Here is a 16,680-nt window from a genome sequence, read left to right as displayed (position 1 = left end):
ACCATCATGCAAAACTGTATAGTAACACATTATTTCAAAAGAAACTCATGTCAACCATAATAAATTCTAACATGCTTTAACTATATCATGACATACATTTCTCAATATGACATGCTATTTCACATAAATTTCCTATATATCCATAATTGGCATCACATCATCAAAATATGCCAAAATTCACCTTCACACATACTTATTCAACCATAAAACCAAGATAAGCATTTAAACTCACCTTTTCTCCCTCAAGTATAGAGAACAATATCATCCAAGCAATCAGATATAAAAACACCATCGGACAAGAAAACATAAGAAAGAGATCTTATAGAGTTATGTTCTATGGCACGATATAAGAATGATGAAGAAAGGAAAATTTATCATCCTATATCCTCTCGTACCCTTTGATGTATCGCGAATCACAACCAATGATACAAGACTTTACTAGACGTGGCAATATAAGAGTTCTTGAACCTAAACAACTTTTAAAAACCTCATGCTCTAATACCACGTTTTCCAATCTGGGGAGCACCCCCTAGAAGTAACATGGTGTACTTAACCTCTCGGAGATCTTATACAATCCATAGTTATCATTCATTGCATTGTCATAGTAAATTTAGCGGAAAATTTTAAACTTTTCATAGCACATCATATGTTAGAAACTTAACTTCATATATATAAAATATAAGTCATAATACATATTTAGACTCTAAGTATCTTTGCCATCTTAGACTCAACAACATTAGAGTACATTAGGGACATAAACCTTAATATATAAGACATAACTATATAATATTTAATACACTTTATAGTAAGTAAGCAGTAGGACATCCTTGGGCGTAAGGATCTCTTTTCTTGAGCTTGGAAATCATCTATCAAGTTCCTCACCATTTAAAACATCCTTTAAGCATTCATACCCTATACTTTGTGTAAAAAGCAGAGAAGAATGGGATAAGTAAAAGAATGCAATAAGTATGACAACCATGCAAAAACATACATCTAAATGATACATTTTCTTGAAATCCTACATCATGCCTTTTTGAGTAAATCTTCATAAAACCATTATACAATAACATTTATATCATTCACATACTTCATATAGACATATTTAAAGGCCAAACATAACATAAGATCATATATAAAATTGATGACATTTTCAAGTCACATTACAGTGAGCTATCGTCCCTTAACAGTGAGTACTCCTTTCTTATATTAACTAACTTCCCAAGTAACCCTCTAGTGATACTTTGTACAATGCATCACCTTAAGTCCATAAGGAAAATATACACATGACTGACATAAGCCAACACATATCATCACACAAGAATAATATATCAAAGACACATTTAGTCAAGATTCATTTGGCTTTACAGTAAGCTATTACCATTTGTACCTAATTTAATTCTTTTCATATACCTCATTATAAGAACTTGTTCATGACCCAATATTAGTCTACTAGTGAAATGCACATGCGAAGCCCCATAACCCCACACATGCTTAGTAAACCCTTCGTGAGACCACAAACCAAAACATTCAATTAAAACATAAACAAGTAAGTGAAGACAACTTTATTCATGTCAATACAAGACCTTTGTCATATAGTCATTTTCACCAACATAGCGCATACAATAATAGGATCACAACTCATATATTTATATCACGCACATCTTCATAACAAGTAGACAAATACCACAAAGTCATGCATATGGACATAAGCATAAACATACAAATTAGGTCACCTTCCTAGGACTTCCTAAGGAGCTACTTGTGCAATGTCTAGATGGGTTCATTACTTCCACCTATCCTAAATAAACTCCCTTAAGTCCTCCTATTTAGGATCATATTCATTTTCTTCCATTGTCCATTTTTCTCTGGGGAAACTATAGCCTTAACCGACATTAAGACCATGGGTGCTAAAAATGGAATTTGGTGTTGTACCCTCACACCAAAAAGAGGGAATCTTACTTTCCAAGGTAATACATGAGTATCATAATAGCATATTAGGTGATATCACTTATTATATCATATGTGGCAAACATAGTTTATGGAACTTGAGGGTACATGTGAAAACCCTCTTTATGCAAAGATGGGGCATTATGGTTATTCAATTATGGAAACATCATTCTAACAACTTTTTGGGTCATGAGGCTATCCACCACTTGAGGTTTATGGTGACCTACCTTCCCACATTAGGAAGGGACACACACTCACATTCAAGTTCACTTAATTCTAAGCTAAGTTCACTTTATTAAAAGCCTTCATTATCATTATTTTATGAAATATAGGCTTAGGAGATTCATCCCTCATATGCTTAGGTCATAGGTCATATATGAAAGTTCATCAACCTAAATCGTGTGAGAAAATCCTTTCACATGGACATAGCATAATTATTAGAACTATCTAGTTTAGGATACTCTTGAGCACACCATTTAGGGATCCTTTAATGACTAGATCATCATTCATATGTGTGTGTATACATATATGTGAGAAAAACTTTAACATAACACATAAAGGTCACACATGTTCATATATCAATGAATAAGTCTATATGTGTATGTACATGAGCAATCCTTTCATATAAACACTCCAAGACACTATGCACATTAATACTTCACCATATCATATACTTAATCATCATAGCATATAAGTCATATTCATAACATGTTCATACAATCCTATGCATTTCCTTAGAAGACCAACTTAAGAACTATCCCAACAAGGTGTACATGTGCAATGCACAGTCAAAGTACCATACCCTTGCCTATGCTAGTACATACAATAATTCATCCTAGTGAATGATACATCACACAAACTCATAGAATGGTTAGCATAGCATAAGACTCATTTATTTAAGACTTACAACATTCTTACAGTAAGTTTTAATATTAATGTACCCATCTTATATTTACATCACATATGGAATTATAAAACCTCATCATAGGCATCATGTACATATAATCTTAACCTAGCCATTTACATGATCATAACAATAGTAACATCACCTAGATTTACAAATAGAGAAGAAGACTAGGCACAATTACACATAAGCTAATCATCATAACCACTCATTAATATGTTCATTAATTTTCCTTCAAGGCTATGGTCAACACATATATAATGAAAATAAGGTAAACACCGCCACCATAAGTGGACCCTACCACACAATGCCATTTCATCAACATTACTATAAAGAAAGTAGTGGAGATAAGCATTCTTACAAATTTCCCACCCTTTGATCATCATTGATGAATAAACCTTGTTTATGAACAATTCATATATAGGGAATTATCTTTATTTACTTTAATCATAAAAGAAACCATGTACAAATCGCTACAAGATCATGCTATAACATAATACAAGGCATGTCAAATGTACAAGAGGGTAGAGAGTCTAATATCACTTACTAATATGCATTACTTTGCTTACCATAGCTAACACTCATGATATATCAATAATGCCAACTTAGGGAAGTATCTAAAGTCATAAAGATCACGTCTAAGTCATTCTTCATCAAACATAGAACTTAGATTTAATCATGTTCATTACAACATTCAAATTGTAGGCTACAAGAACCTAGATAAATTCATGCCAAGACTCCTTTTGTTTGATCATAAAGAGTTCACACCCGTAATTCAGTAATATCATCAATATGAGGCAGTAGTTAAGGACAACATAATCTACACGAAATCCTACTACAATTTACCATAACCACTAGATCACAGTGAACATGCTATGTTAGATATCAATGGAAGATAGAAGAATCATAGGCTATTCAACATTGATCCACATGAATAACTTATTTACAGTTCATCAATAACATCCAAGTAAGGCAGTAGATACAACCATCCCTACACAATCGAATTCCACATTAAATCATTAAAACGTCAATGTTATAATGAATTATGGAAAACTAACCTAAGCATGTCCAAACCATCATATATTGTATTCATCATCAATTCAACATCAACTCACATAAATAACAGTAGATATAACCACTTCAACGTAAAAGAATCATAATTCAATCGATAACAAGCCAAGATCACAAAGCCCATGCAAGGACTAAATCATTTTAGGGAGTAAACATGAGTTCATTATGCAATTGGATTAAAATAACATTCAAAACAATACCATAACATCAATTAACCATGATTTAACCATTTAAATTTTTTTTTAGAAAAAACCATGGATAGATAGAAGAAGAAGAACTTTGATCATATTTTCTGTTTGAAAACTTTGAGATTAACTCTCTAGATGGAAGGATAACTACATATGAAGGATAACCATAATTTTATCTATATGAAAACCTTTAAAACATGATAAATAAACCATAGGAATCCATGATCCAAGCTTTTATTGAGCTTCACAAACAATGGAGGATTCTAGGGAGAAGATTTGTGGAGGGAAAGTTCAATTTCGTGTAGAGGGAATTAGGAATGTGTTGTTCACGTGTTTGATCCCTTATATACACCCAAATATAGGTAAATTAATAAATTAGATTCAGGTTAGGATGTGGGGTGAATTACCCATTCACCCCTTCAATAATACCGTCGCAATTCAGCAGTTACAGGCCACCATCGACGAATCACAATCGACTGGTCATTGGTCAATCGACTGGCCGTCTGTGGCTTCCGTCGATTGGTCCTTGGCCCATTTTTGGGTTGAGAATTGCCCAGGATAATTGTACATTGATGAGACCTCACCAACGGGCGTTGGTCAACAAAATGGCGGTTGTTTGGTTCGTCAATTCACAATGCCAAGACTGTGTCTCCACCAGCCTTGGGGTCCTTCTTGTGAGCCTTTTTGTGGGGCCCGTTAGAAGACGTACTCAGACATTTCCAACATAAATACAAACCTTTACAATTTTAATACCTCCCACATCAGTTTCATCCAAAAAAAATACACGTAACACGTCCAAACAAGCTAGGCCCCATCAAGACACACATTGAGCATCTTAAGGGGTATCTTCCGAACAAGTTGGACGTTCTTGGACGTTTGACCTTCAAACTTCACGAAACTGATTATACATTCTTTAAATATCATTATAAATCATTTAAAAGCTTCATTATCTCATGACATACTTTATATAAATATGTATAGACACATAAGGCACATAGGTGACTAGTCGATGAACGTCTTGATCGCCCCTTGACTATACAAACCCTTGTAACAACCCTAAAAATGAATATGCTAAGTAATGTGTATTGTGTCTTGAATGCCTATGATTAGACCGGGTTCATATGGATCGATGTGCATAGAACCAGACCTCTGAACCCTTGATACATACAACCCAACGAGTTAGTTGAACTAGGAAAGGGTTGTTCCAGCCGTGTAGGGCTCCCGAATATGAAGATTTACCCAGATAAGTCTTTACCGGACTTAAAAAAGAGTAAATCTTATGTTTGGAGGGTCTAGGGGTAAATTGTATTTTTTTCAGGTTAAGGTTAGTATCATAATTACCCTAAATATGTAAAAAATTATTTAATTAATAAGGTTGAGGGGCATTTTGGATAGAAAGGGCCAAAATTGGCCTTTGAGCAAAATCTTGCTCCACCAGGGTTCGAACATAGGTAAGAGCAATTATTTAACTTGATTATTTAAATTGGTGAATTAATTTAACTAAATAATATTTAAATTATTATTTAAGAAAAGGAAAATCATATTATTATTATTAATTAATTAATTAATGGGGCAATTTGGGTCGGGTCATCCCGCAGGGACCCGTTTTCGCGATGGGGACATCATGGGTTTGAACTTCGACGGAAGCAACATTTAAGTGGATTAAATTGAGTTTAATAATATGATTTTTGTAAGGGAATTATGGCCATTTAACATATAATTCAAAAAAATCAGATTTTTAACATTTGAACAAACCTTATTTTGACTAAGTCTCAACTAGAATCCTAACCCTAAGGAACCTCTCTCTTTTTCACGTTTCATCCACTCTCATGATCTGCCTCTCTCTTTCTTTCTTTCACGTTCTCTCTGCCTAACAAGAATACAAGAACATAAAAACTACAAAAGTTCTTCGCACTTGAAGAACTTACACGAAAAATATAACAAACAAGCTAACCAAAAATGTAAAGCAAAGTTCCACCGGGTTTGTGTTGGAGTTTTTTGATTTGGACGTGAGTTTAAATAAGGTTTTTGGGCAGCAATTCGTGGGTAGAACAACATTGAAATCAGGTAAGGGTTTATCCGTTTGACTCCTTTCTTCAATAGAATTTTCTTTCCCATGAATTAAAGGAATCTTGAAACTAGGTTGTTCCCGTTCTTGTCAAACTCCTTGTCCCTAGTATCCCTTTGATCCCAATTTGAAATACGTTAGAGATCGTGTTGTTGATATGTTTGCTAGTAGTTTAAGTATGAATTGTGATTTTCGTGATAATATATTCATGATCATGTGTTTGGAACTGTAGGCATGTTATGTCATGCCAATTGAAAGAATGTGAAAAATGATATGTTTTTATGATTGAATTTTATGTGCGAATGTTGTGTAAATCATGAGGTTTAAAAGGTTTAATGTTTCTGGATGTAATGGTAATACTTGGCTGAATATAATCATAAAAATATTACACTTAAAGACGCACCAAATGATCCACGAAATGCTTTAAGAATTAACATATGAATGATGATAAAAAGAAGCTGAAAATAGTGAGCAACTTCTAGCATTTGGCAGGTTGGGTTCGGCCAAACAAAGTGGTACAAAATGCAATGAAAAATGAGTGTAAAATAAGTCAGATCGCTAAGGATTGAACCTAAGACATCATTACATGAATGCTACAAAAAAATAAACAAAAGATTAAGACAAAAATGAATTGGAAGAGACTAAATTTCTAGCCTGCTGGAAATTGTAATCTCGACCAACTTTTTAAAAAATAAACTTCGTTTATTTTTATTAAATTGTGAGGTAATTGTGGATTGCACTCATGATCTCACCAAATGAAAGTTTCATAAAAATTTCGTGACAAAAATGAAAGGAAAAATAGATGTTGTGAGTGGGGATTGAACGCACAACCTATTGAATGGATGAGAGAGTTAGGAGAAAAATAATGGAGAAAATAAATATGGAGAGCGGGGGTTGAACCCACAAACTCTTGGATAGGTGAGAAAGTTAAGAGATAAATTAAAAGAAAAATAATGAGCTTGTGGGGGATTGAACCCACAACTTTCTTGACTTATACAAAAAAGAAGAGGAGAAAAAGCAAGGAAATATTATGGGGTTGATGAGGATCGAACTAGGGTCCCCCAAATCTGAAGAATGCAATTATCAAGTTTAAAATAAGATTAAGTGTTGGCCAATGGATTCGAAATAATGTTCCCTTGCCAAAATTCCGTATTGACACATAAGTTACACGTAAGTAAATATTTAATGAATGTTGCCTCTAAAGATCAAAATCAATATCTTGGCATATCTACAAGATGTATAAGTCTTATACCACATAATTTGGGGTAAACATGAATCACTTAGACAAACTATGAATGAAGCCTCATGGCTTGTATGTAAGGACTTATAAGTCTAGCGTACGTTTAAAAGTAAGTGAGCCTAAGATGTATGTGATAAAATGATGTTACCCTAGAAGGGTTAAGTATGAGTGTGAAACACACTAAATGGCCAAGTGCATTGGCGTATGATGAAATTAAATGTCACGTGAAGGGGTGAGTAACTATGAATAGAAAATGTGTTGAAGTGAAAGAATGAGGTGATAATATGATAAGAGGCTAATGTGAAAGATGAGAGCAATCTCAAATGAGCCTAAGAAAATGTTACCAAAACGTACTCACCTATGAGAGTGTAAAGATAATGAAGAGACCAGTCTATAAACACTCTAATGAAAGTATTGAAGTTAATGCATACTCAATACTAATTATGAGATGAGAAATCAGCTAATTAGCTATGATATCTTCATGCTAGAAGCCAACTTCCATGATGTATGAGTTGAATGTAATGAAACTTTATATTTAGCACCGATAGGCTAGCTATGAGCGGTGATGCATTCCTTCAAAAAGGGTGGAGGTTCACATAACTCTCATGAGATGAGACTGTCTTGCATGCCGTGTATGGGGATCCTTATATCTCCTAGTCTTTGAACCTATACATCCAATATAGGCATCTAGTAGGGTTCAATTCCCTATATACACTAGCATGTTTTGAATCCTTTTGGCCGGTGATTCCACGTTTTTTTGATGTGGGTATTAAACATTGGATTTCATAATGCTCACATGATCTATGTCGGTTAAGGTTAAAGTTCCCAAAGAAAGAATAAGGCCATCCTCAACGAATGCACATAATGAAATAAACGATACCAAAGGTTTTAGGATAGGATAATCAAAAGGTGAGCTAGACTTAAGTAATAACTCTAGGTTATTCTTGGTCATTTCATAGAAAAACCGATGAGAGTCCTAAACTACATCCTAGCTATGACTAGTGGCTGCACTAGTATATGAAAAAATGAATATGAAGTACGTATTAATGAATGAAACAGACTCTATATTTGTTGAAGAAGTCTCCCTAGTTGAGGTCCCATATGTTGAGCCCTCATTTTGGGAAGTTCTAATGTCAAGTCCATGATTCCAAGGTCTCATGGTATACGAAAGAATGATATGAAATATGTGATATAATACATGTAATATGTTATGTGCTGATTGTAAAATGATAAGTATGATGATGCATGTTACTCTCATGGAATGACTTTCCTAATATAAATTTGGCAAGTCCACTGACTTTCCTAATCCAAATTTGGCAAGTCCACTGACTTGACTTTTCATAATTCATATCGTTAGGAGAGAGCTCTTCTTATTCATGCATGTCCTTGGTGTGTGCTTGTATATACCCATACTTAGTACAAGTGTGTACTAATACTTTACAACTTTATATTTTTAGGTGCAGGTGCAGGCGGACGATAGAGCTTACGAAACGACGTTACAGCTATCCGAACGTGGAGCATTCATCCGGACATGGTAGTCCCTCATGCTCTCGAGGATGCTTGCCCATTATATTCTAGCTTAGATATAGGTTTGAGTTAGTGGAGTATGTTCGACTAGTGTTTCATTTTCCATTTCATTTAAGACTTTGTATTGGTGTCGTTTTAGCAAGGATACGTTTAATGCAATTATGAACTACTTCTTTCAGTTGATTATTTCTATATTAGATGTTTTATCTGTGAACGCCTATGATGCTATGTATAATATGTTTCACAGGAAATAAGAAAATAAATAGTTCAAATTTTCTGCTAAAATTAACCTAGATGAAGTAACGATGACGTATCTAGGCTTGTTTACGACCTTTGAGAGGTTAACGATGTTGGTCTCGTCTGGGGTCTAGATTGCGGCATGACATAGTTGGTACCAGAGTTTTAAGTTAAATTCTGAGGAGAATAAGTTCACATCAACCACATTGAGTAGTTTATAAGTCATCGTAGTGAAGTGCACTACTATCCTGAATTAGAGACTGCACGATGCGTAGGAAAATTTCCCTTCTTCTGATCTTATCGTGCCTTTTCCTGATGTTTAAATTCTTGGTGTTATGAGCGTGTCTAAAATCAATCCTTATTATTTTCAGAAAATGAAAACTAGGAGTAACGCTTGTCAGAGGAAAGGAGGAGTAGCTGCTGGGGGTAACCAAGTTCCACCCTAGGCTCCAGCTGAAGGAGTGACCATGCCAGTTAACCCTGCTGGGTTGACTGATGCAGAGGTGCGCACCGCTTTGGCTAAGATAGCTCAAGCAATCACTATGCGGCCCAGCCTATGATGATGTAGAGCAACAGATTGAATGTTCAGAGGGAGGAACCACCGATAAGTAGCATGGCTGACAGGCTACGAGACTTCACGAGGATGAATCCTCCTATTTTCAAAGGGTCTAAGACTTCAGAGCATTCCCAGGAGTTCATGGATGAGGTACACACAATTTTGGTGGCCATAGGGGCCACAAATACTGAGAAGGCTGAGCTGGCTGCCTATCAGCTCAAGGATGTTTCACAGACTTGGTGCAAGATGTGGCAGGATAGCCGATCTCAGGGAGGAGTTCCGCTCACTACAGAACTGTTTAAGACAGTCTTCCTAGAGAGATTCTTCCCCATGGAAATGAGAGAGGCCAAGGTTGAGCAATTTATTAACCTTAAGCAGAAATCTATGATAGTCAGGGAGTATTCCTTGAAGTTTTTAAAACTTTCTAGGTATTCCACTTACCTTGTGTCTATCATTAGGGAAGAGATGAGCTGATTCTTCACAGGAATTACCTGAGATCCGGAGGAGGAGTGTCGAGTTGCGATGCTCCACGATAACATTGACATCTCCAAGCTAATGGTGCATGTCCAACTGTTAGAGGATAGCCGGAAGAACAGGGGCCTTCGTGATGCTAGGAAGCCTAAGCGATCTGATCAGACAAATCCTAGAAATTGTGGCAACGGGAACAAATTCAGCGTCCGTGAGCATCCCAGATTCAAAAAGGGCCATCAGAGTTTAGGAAAATCTAACTTTCAGAGGAGTGCAACACCTAGAAAAGGCAAACCCGAGCTCGAGAAGGGCAATGGATAAGGTGTGCAGCATCCCAGAGAAGAGTATGTGAAGTGTGGACATTCTAACAATGGAGAGTGAATACATGACACTAATATCTGCTTCGGTTGCGGAAAGAACGGGCACATGGTTATGGACTGCCCACTCAATAGGGGTCAGGCTGGTGGTAATGCTCAGCCTAGGCCTAATCCACAGGTTGCAGCAGCAGCCGAGCCTCCTAAGAGGTACAGGTTCTACGCCCTGAAGGGCAGGGAGGTGCAGGAGAAGTCAGCTCATGTGGTCACAGGTAGACTATAAGTATTCTCAACTTCTGTTTATGCCTTACTTAATCTAGGGTCTATGCTTTCCTTTGTAGCTCCTTTGCTTGCTCTCAGTTTTAAAATATTGCCTGAAGTTTTGCATGATCCTATAGTGGTTCATACACCTTTAGGAGAAAATGTAAGAATTGATAGATTATACAAGGACTGCCCAATAGTTGTATGAGGTCATACTTCCTACTCTTAAGTCTAAGTTTCCTTATCTCTCCATTATTTGATGTTGTTGCTTGATTGTGAATAGTGACTATGTAATGATATTACTGATGTTGTGCTAGATAATAAGAAGTGTCATTCGGGGACGAATGCTTCTAGGGGGGGGGATAATGTAACAACCCTAATAATGAATATGCTAAATAATGTTTAGTGTGTCTAGAATGCCTACGATTAGACCAGGTTCACACGGATTGATGCGCGTAGAACCTGACGTCTAAACCCTTGCGACAGCTAAGCCAACTAACTTGGGGAGTTATTTTAGATAGGAAAGGTTGGGTCCATCCATGTAAGGCTCCTAAATATGAAGATTTACCAGGATGAGTCTTTACCAGATTTTAAAAGGGGAAATCTTATGTTTGGAAGGTCCACGGTTGAAATGTTATTTTTCCAGGATAAGGGTAGTATCATAATTATCCTAAATATATAATTAATTATTTAATTTATAAGTTGTAGGGGCATTTTGGGTAGAAAGGGCCGAAATTGGCCTTTGAGAAAATCCTGCTCCACCCAGGTTCGAACCTAGGTGGGAGCAATGATTTAAATTGATTATATAAATTGGTAAATTAATTTAATTTAATTAAATAATATTTAAATTCTTATTTGAGAAAAAGGAAAATCAGATTATTATTATTAATTAATTAATTAATTAATTAATGGAGCGGTTTAGGTCAGGTCGACCCGCAGGGACCCATTTTTGCGATGGAGACATCATGGGTTTGAACCTCGACGGAAGAAACATTTAAGTGGATTAAATTGAAGTTTATAATTTGATGTTTGTGAGGACATTCTGGTCATTTAACATATAATTCAAAAAAATCTGATTTTTAACATTTGAACAAACCTTATTTTGACTAAGTCTCAACTAGAATACTAATGCCAAGGAACCTCTCTCTTATACACGTTTCATCCACTCTCACGATCTCCCTCTCTCTCTCTCTCTCTCATTCATTCCCGTTCTCTCTGCCTAACCAAAATACAAGAACAGAAAAACTACAAAAGTTCTTCACACTTGAAGAACTTACACGAAAAATAGAAACAAACAAGCTAACCAAAAACGTAAATCAAAGTTCCATCGGGTTTTAAGTTGGAGTTTCAGGATTTGGACGTGAGTTTGGAGAAGGTTTTTGGGCAGCAAGTCGTGGGTTGAACAACATTGAAATCAGGTCTGGGTTTCTCTCCTTGACTCTTTTATCCAAGAGAATTTTCTTTCTCATGAATTCAACGCATCTTGAAACTAGGTTGTTCCCGTTCTTGTCGAACTCCTTGTCCCTAGTATCCCTTTGATCACAATGTGAAATAGGTTAGAGATCATGTTGTTGGTATATTTGCTGGTATTTTAAGTATGAAGTGTGATTTTCGTGATAATGTGTTCATGATTATGTGTTTGGAATTGTAAGCATGTTAAGTTATGTCAACCAAAAGTATGTGAAAAATATTATGTTTTTATTGTTGAATTTTATGTGCGAATGTTGTGTAAATCATGAGGTGTAAAAGTGGTGTAATGTTGCTAGATGTAATGGTAATTCTTGTCTGAATATATCTTAACAATAATACACTTAAATATGCACCAAAGGATCCACGAAATGCCTTAAGAACTAACGTATGAATGATAATAAAAAGAAGCTGAAAATAGTGAACAAATTTCCAGCATTTGGTAGGTTGGGTTCGGCCAAACAATGTGGTAAAAAATGCAATGAAAAATGAATGTAAAATAAGTTAAATCACTAAGATTGAACCCAAAACATCATTACATAAAAGCTACAAAAAAATCAACAAAAGATTAAGAAAAAAATGGATTGGAAGAGAACTTTTAAAGAAATGAACTTCGTTTAAATTTTTTTAAAAAATGTGAGGTCATTGGGGATTGAACCCATGACCTCACTAAATGAAAGTTTTATAAAATATTCATGAGAAAAATGCAAGGAAAAATACATGTGGTGGGTGGGGATTGAACCCACAACCTCTTGAATGGATGAGAGAGTTAGGAGAAAAATAAAGGAGAGAATAAATGTGGAGAGTGGGGATTGTACCCACAACCTCTTGGATAGGTGAGAAAGTTAAGATATTATTAAAAAGAAAAATAATGATCTTGTGGGGGATTAAACCCACAACCTTCTTGACTTAAACGTAAAAGAAGAGGAGAAAAAGAAAGAAAATATTATGGGGTTGATGGGGATCGAACTAGGATCCCCTAAATCAGAAAAAGGCAATTATCAAGTTTAAAATAAGATTACGTGTTTTCCAAGGGATACGAAATCGAGTTCCCTTGCCCAAATTCTATATTGACACATAAGTCATACGTAAGTAAGTATTTAATCAATGCTGCCTCTAAAGATCAAAATCAATATCTTGGCATATCTACAAGATGTATAAGTCTTGTACCTCATAATCTTGGGTAAAATGAATCGCTTAGACAAACTATGAATGAAGCCTCATGAATTGTATGTGTGGACTCATAAGTCTAGCATACGTTTAAAAGTAGGTGAGCCTAAGATGTATGTGATAAAATGATGTAACCGTTGAAAGGTTAAGTAAGAGTGTGGAAGACACTAAATGGCAAAGTTCATTGGCGTATGATGAAATGAATATTCACGTGAACGAATGAGTAATTATGAAAAGCAAATGTGTTAAAGTTAATGAATGAGGTAAAAATATGATGAGAGGCTAATGTGAAAGATGAGAGCAATCTCCAATGAGCCTAAGTAAATTTTACCAAAACGTACTCACCTCCATACCTTGTCAATCCTTAGATATTTGTCATGGAAAGACTTGAAGCCTTATAGAAAGCTTCATATTCTTCTTCAATGAGGGTCTTGAGATGAGAGAAAATTCTAGAGAGAAGTCGGAGTCTAGGGGTTTTGGAATTTTGAAGTTTGAATAATTTTTTAATGACTTAAAATCCCCTAATATAATTAAAATAAATAAATTATACCAACCCTAACATAAATAAAAACGGTGCCCATGATTGACGGTCTGTTATTCTATGTACGGACATCTTGGCTATCGTGATTTGGGTCAGAATGTCCTCAAATGGATCCAAGCTCTATAATTCTATGTATGGACTCACGACCTCCATTGAAGGGGGCATCAGTCTATCAACGGACCGTTGTTGCACTCGTCAAGTGCAAGTTGTCTTTTGACAACTTTCGGGTCAAATGTTTGGGTCCTCCTTGAGGGACCTTAGGGTGGTAATGGGGGACTAGAACCTGAACTTTTTGACCCTAAACATGAACTAAGGTTTACTATATTCATTCTTACTATGTTTGACCTTCAAACTACTCTTCAAACCCCTTCCAAAACCTAACGTCACACTAGGTCAGTTTCACTTGTCTCTAGATGTCGTGATCGTTTCTTGACGTTTAGGCTTTAATAATTCCTAATCAACTTAATTACCTTTGTTTAGTCCTGTAAACACCATTTTAAAAACTGTTGACTAGGTGAGGCTCTATCCTAGGTCCTTGGACATTTGATGTATAACAATATCCCCCCTTGGGGAACATTCGTCCTCGAATGACACTTTAAACATCGTTTTGAAAACTATGACTTAAGACTAGAAGCCCAACAAACATATGTCACATTAGAATAAATCAATGATCAAAGGAGGAATCATTCACTCCATTCTCAAAAACAACAAAGCATCATTTATTAGATAGACACTATGCCAACTACCAATCATGCACACACTGCATTATTACACATTTTTGCAAGGAGGAACGTCCTTCTCCTTCTCATATATCTTAAAATGTTCTATATAGAGCAATAAACCATTTCATCACTTCACACGTGAGCAATTTCACAACAAGAAATAATACAGAACTCAACTATACCAACAATATAACAACATATTATCAAGTATGAAAAACATGTAACTTGAAACACATATGAAACATGAATTTTCACAAGAACATGCATATTGAAGAGAAATCATAGAACTTTAGGACACACATATGGTATTTTATAAAAGAAAATAGGAGAAGTCACTAAACTTAACCTTAACTAAAAAAAGAAGGAAAAAGATGAGGATATCGGGACATCATGTCTCCCTCTCCTTCCAAGCATATTTTACTAGGTGGTTCTTCCAAAGAACCTTTACAGAAGCTACTTCTTTATTCCTAAACTTCTTCACTTTCCGGTCTAAAATTTCAACCAGGACCTCTTAGTAGGAAAGGTTAGCATCAACCTCCAAACATTCTAGAGGAAAGATAGACACCGGATGGTCTATGCCCTTTTGAGCATTGACACATGGAACACTAAATGCACCAGAAAAAACTCAATGGGTAATTTCAACTCATAGGAAACACTTCCAACGTGTTTCACAACCTCATATGACCCACATACTTGGGACTATGTTTTCCCTTTTTACCAAACCTAATCCCCACTTTTATGGCTGATATTTTCAAATAGACTAAGTCACCTATTATAAACTCAAGGTCCCTCTTTCTATTGTCGGCATAAGATTTTTTACGACTTTGGGCCAGCTTCAATCTATCCCTTATGAGGCAAACTTTTTCTACAGCCTCATAGAATTATTCGGGACCTATTAGAGCAAACTCATCTACCTTAAACTACGTAGTCGTAGATCTACATCTCCTATCGTAAAGGGCCTCACAGGGTGCCATGGAAATACTCGAATGATAATTATTATTGTAGGAAAATTCAATCAATGGTAGATGGTCATCCCAATTACGCTTGAAGTCAATAACACGTAACGTCAACATGTCCTCCAATGTTTGGATAGTTCATTCCTCCAAACCATCCTTTTGTGGATGAAATGTGCTACTAAGTGTCACATTGGTACCTACACTTTGGAATGCCTTCCAAAACCTAGAAGTGAATTGGGGACCCATATCCGAGATGATACACAAGGGAACCACATGCATCCTCACAATCTCATTAAGATTCACCTTAGCATATTCTTCTTCCAAGTAAGTAGCTTTGAAGGGAATAAAATGGGTAGATTTGGTCAACCTAGCAACAATAACCCAAATCAAATCATGTTGGACGAAAACCCATAACAAATTCCATGTTGGCATCTTCCTACTTCCTATTAGGAATACCTATATCTTGAGTTAAACCTCCTACTCTTTGATGTTCGGCCTTGACTTATTGACAATTTGGACATTTGGCCAAAAAATCTTCTCTATCCTTCTTCAAAAGATTCAACCAATAGATCTATTGTTGGTCACGATACATTTTGGTGGCACTTGGACGAATGGAATATCGAGAACCATGAGCCACTTCAAAAATTTGTCTTCTTAGGTCATCAACATCCGACACACACAACCTACCTTGGTACCTAAGTACCCCATCCACCCCTTGAGAGAATGATTCATTGAACTTACTAATAGATGATTCCTTTAATTCTATCAGTGGAGGACCAAGATTTTGCTTAGATCACCTCCACAACTAAAGATGATCCGGAGTTATGATGAACCATGAAGCCTCCTTTTGGAGAATCTTCTTGCCGAACACACCATCGGTCCAATATACGTACCTCTTTCACTAACTATTTCTTACTATCGGGGGTAAGATCCAAGCTACCCAATTACATTCGACTTAAAGTGTCCACAACCACATTAGCTTTCCTGAGGTGGTATAGGACACTCATATCATAGTCTTTTAAATGCTCTAACCACCTCTTGTC

General features: G+C 35.9%; 1 protein-coding gene across 1 annotated transcript; it reads left to right on the top strand.

Moving 5' to 3' along the window:
- The first annotated feature begins 9,649 nt into the window (after positions 1-9,649).
- LOC138347551 (uncharacterized) lies at positions 9,650-10,212 on the top strand. Its single transcript, XM_069295847.1, has 2 exons — positions 9,650-9,685; positions 9,772-10,212. The coding sequence occupies exons 1-2, from the start codon at positions 9,650-9,652 to the stop codon at positions 10,210-10,212; spliced, it is 477 nt and encodes a 158-aa protein (XP_069151948.1).
- The last annotated feature ends 6,468 nt before the right edge of the window (positions 10,213-16,680 follow it).

Source organism: Solanum lycopersicum, chromosome 3 (genome assembly GCF_036512215.1).
Source record: "Solanum lycopersicum chromosome 3, SLM_r2.1".
NCBI classification, from domain to species: Eukaryota; Viridiplantae; Streptophyta; class Magnoliopsida; order Solanales; family Solanaceae; genus Solanum; species Solanum lycopersicum.
The sequence above is the reverse complement of the archived record's forward strand: the minus strand, read 5'-3'. Positions and strand labels throughout refer to the sequence as shown.

Excerpts from the sequence above, each read along its gene's own strand:
- LOC138347551 (XM_069295847.1), top strand. The coding sequence starts at position 9,650 with ATGCCAGTTAACCCTGCTGGGTTGACTGATGCAGAG. Across the intron at positions 9,686-9,771 it reads CTGGGTTGACTGATGCAGAG|AGGGAGGAACCACCGATAAG; the intron begins GTGCGCACCGCT and ends TTGAATGTTCAG.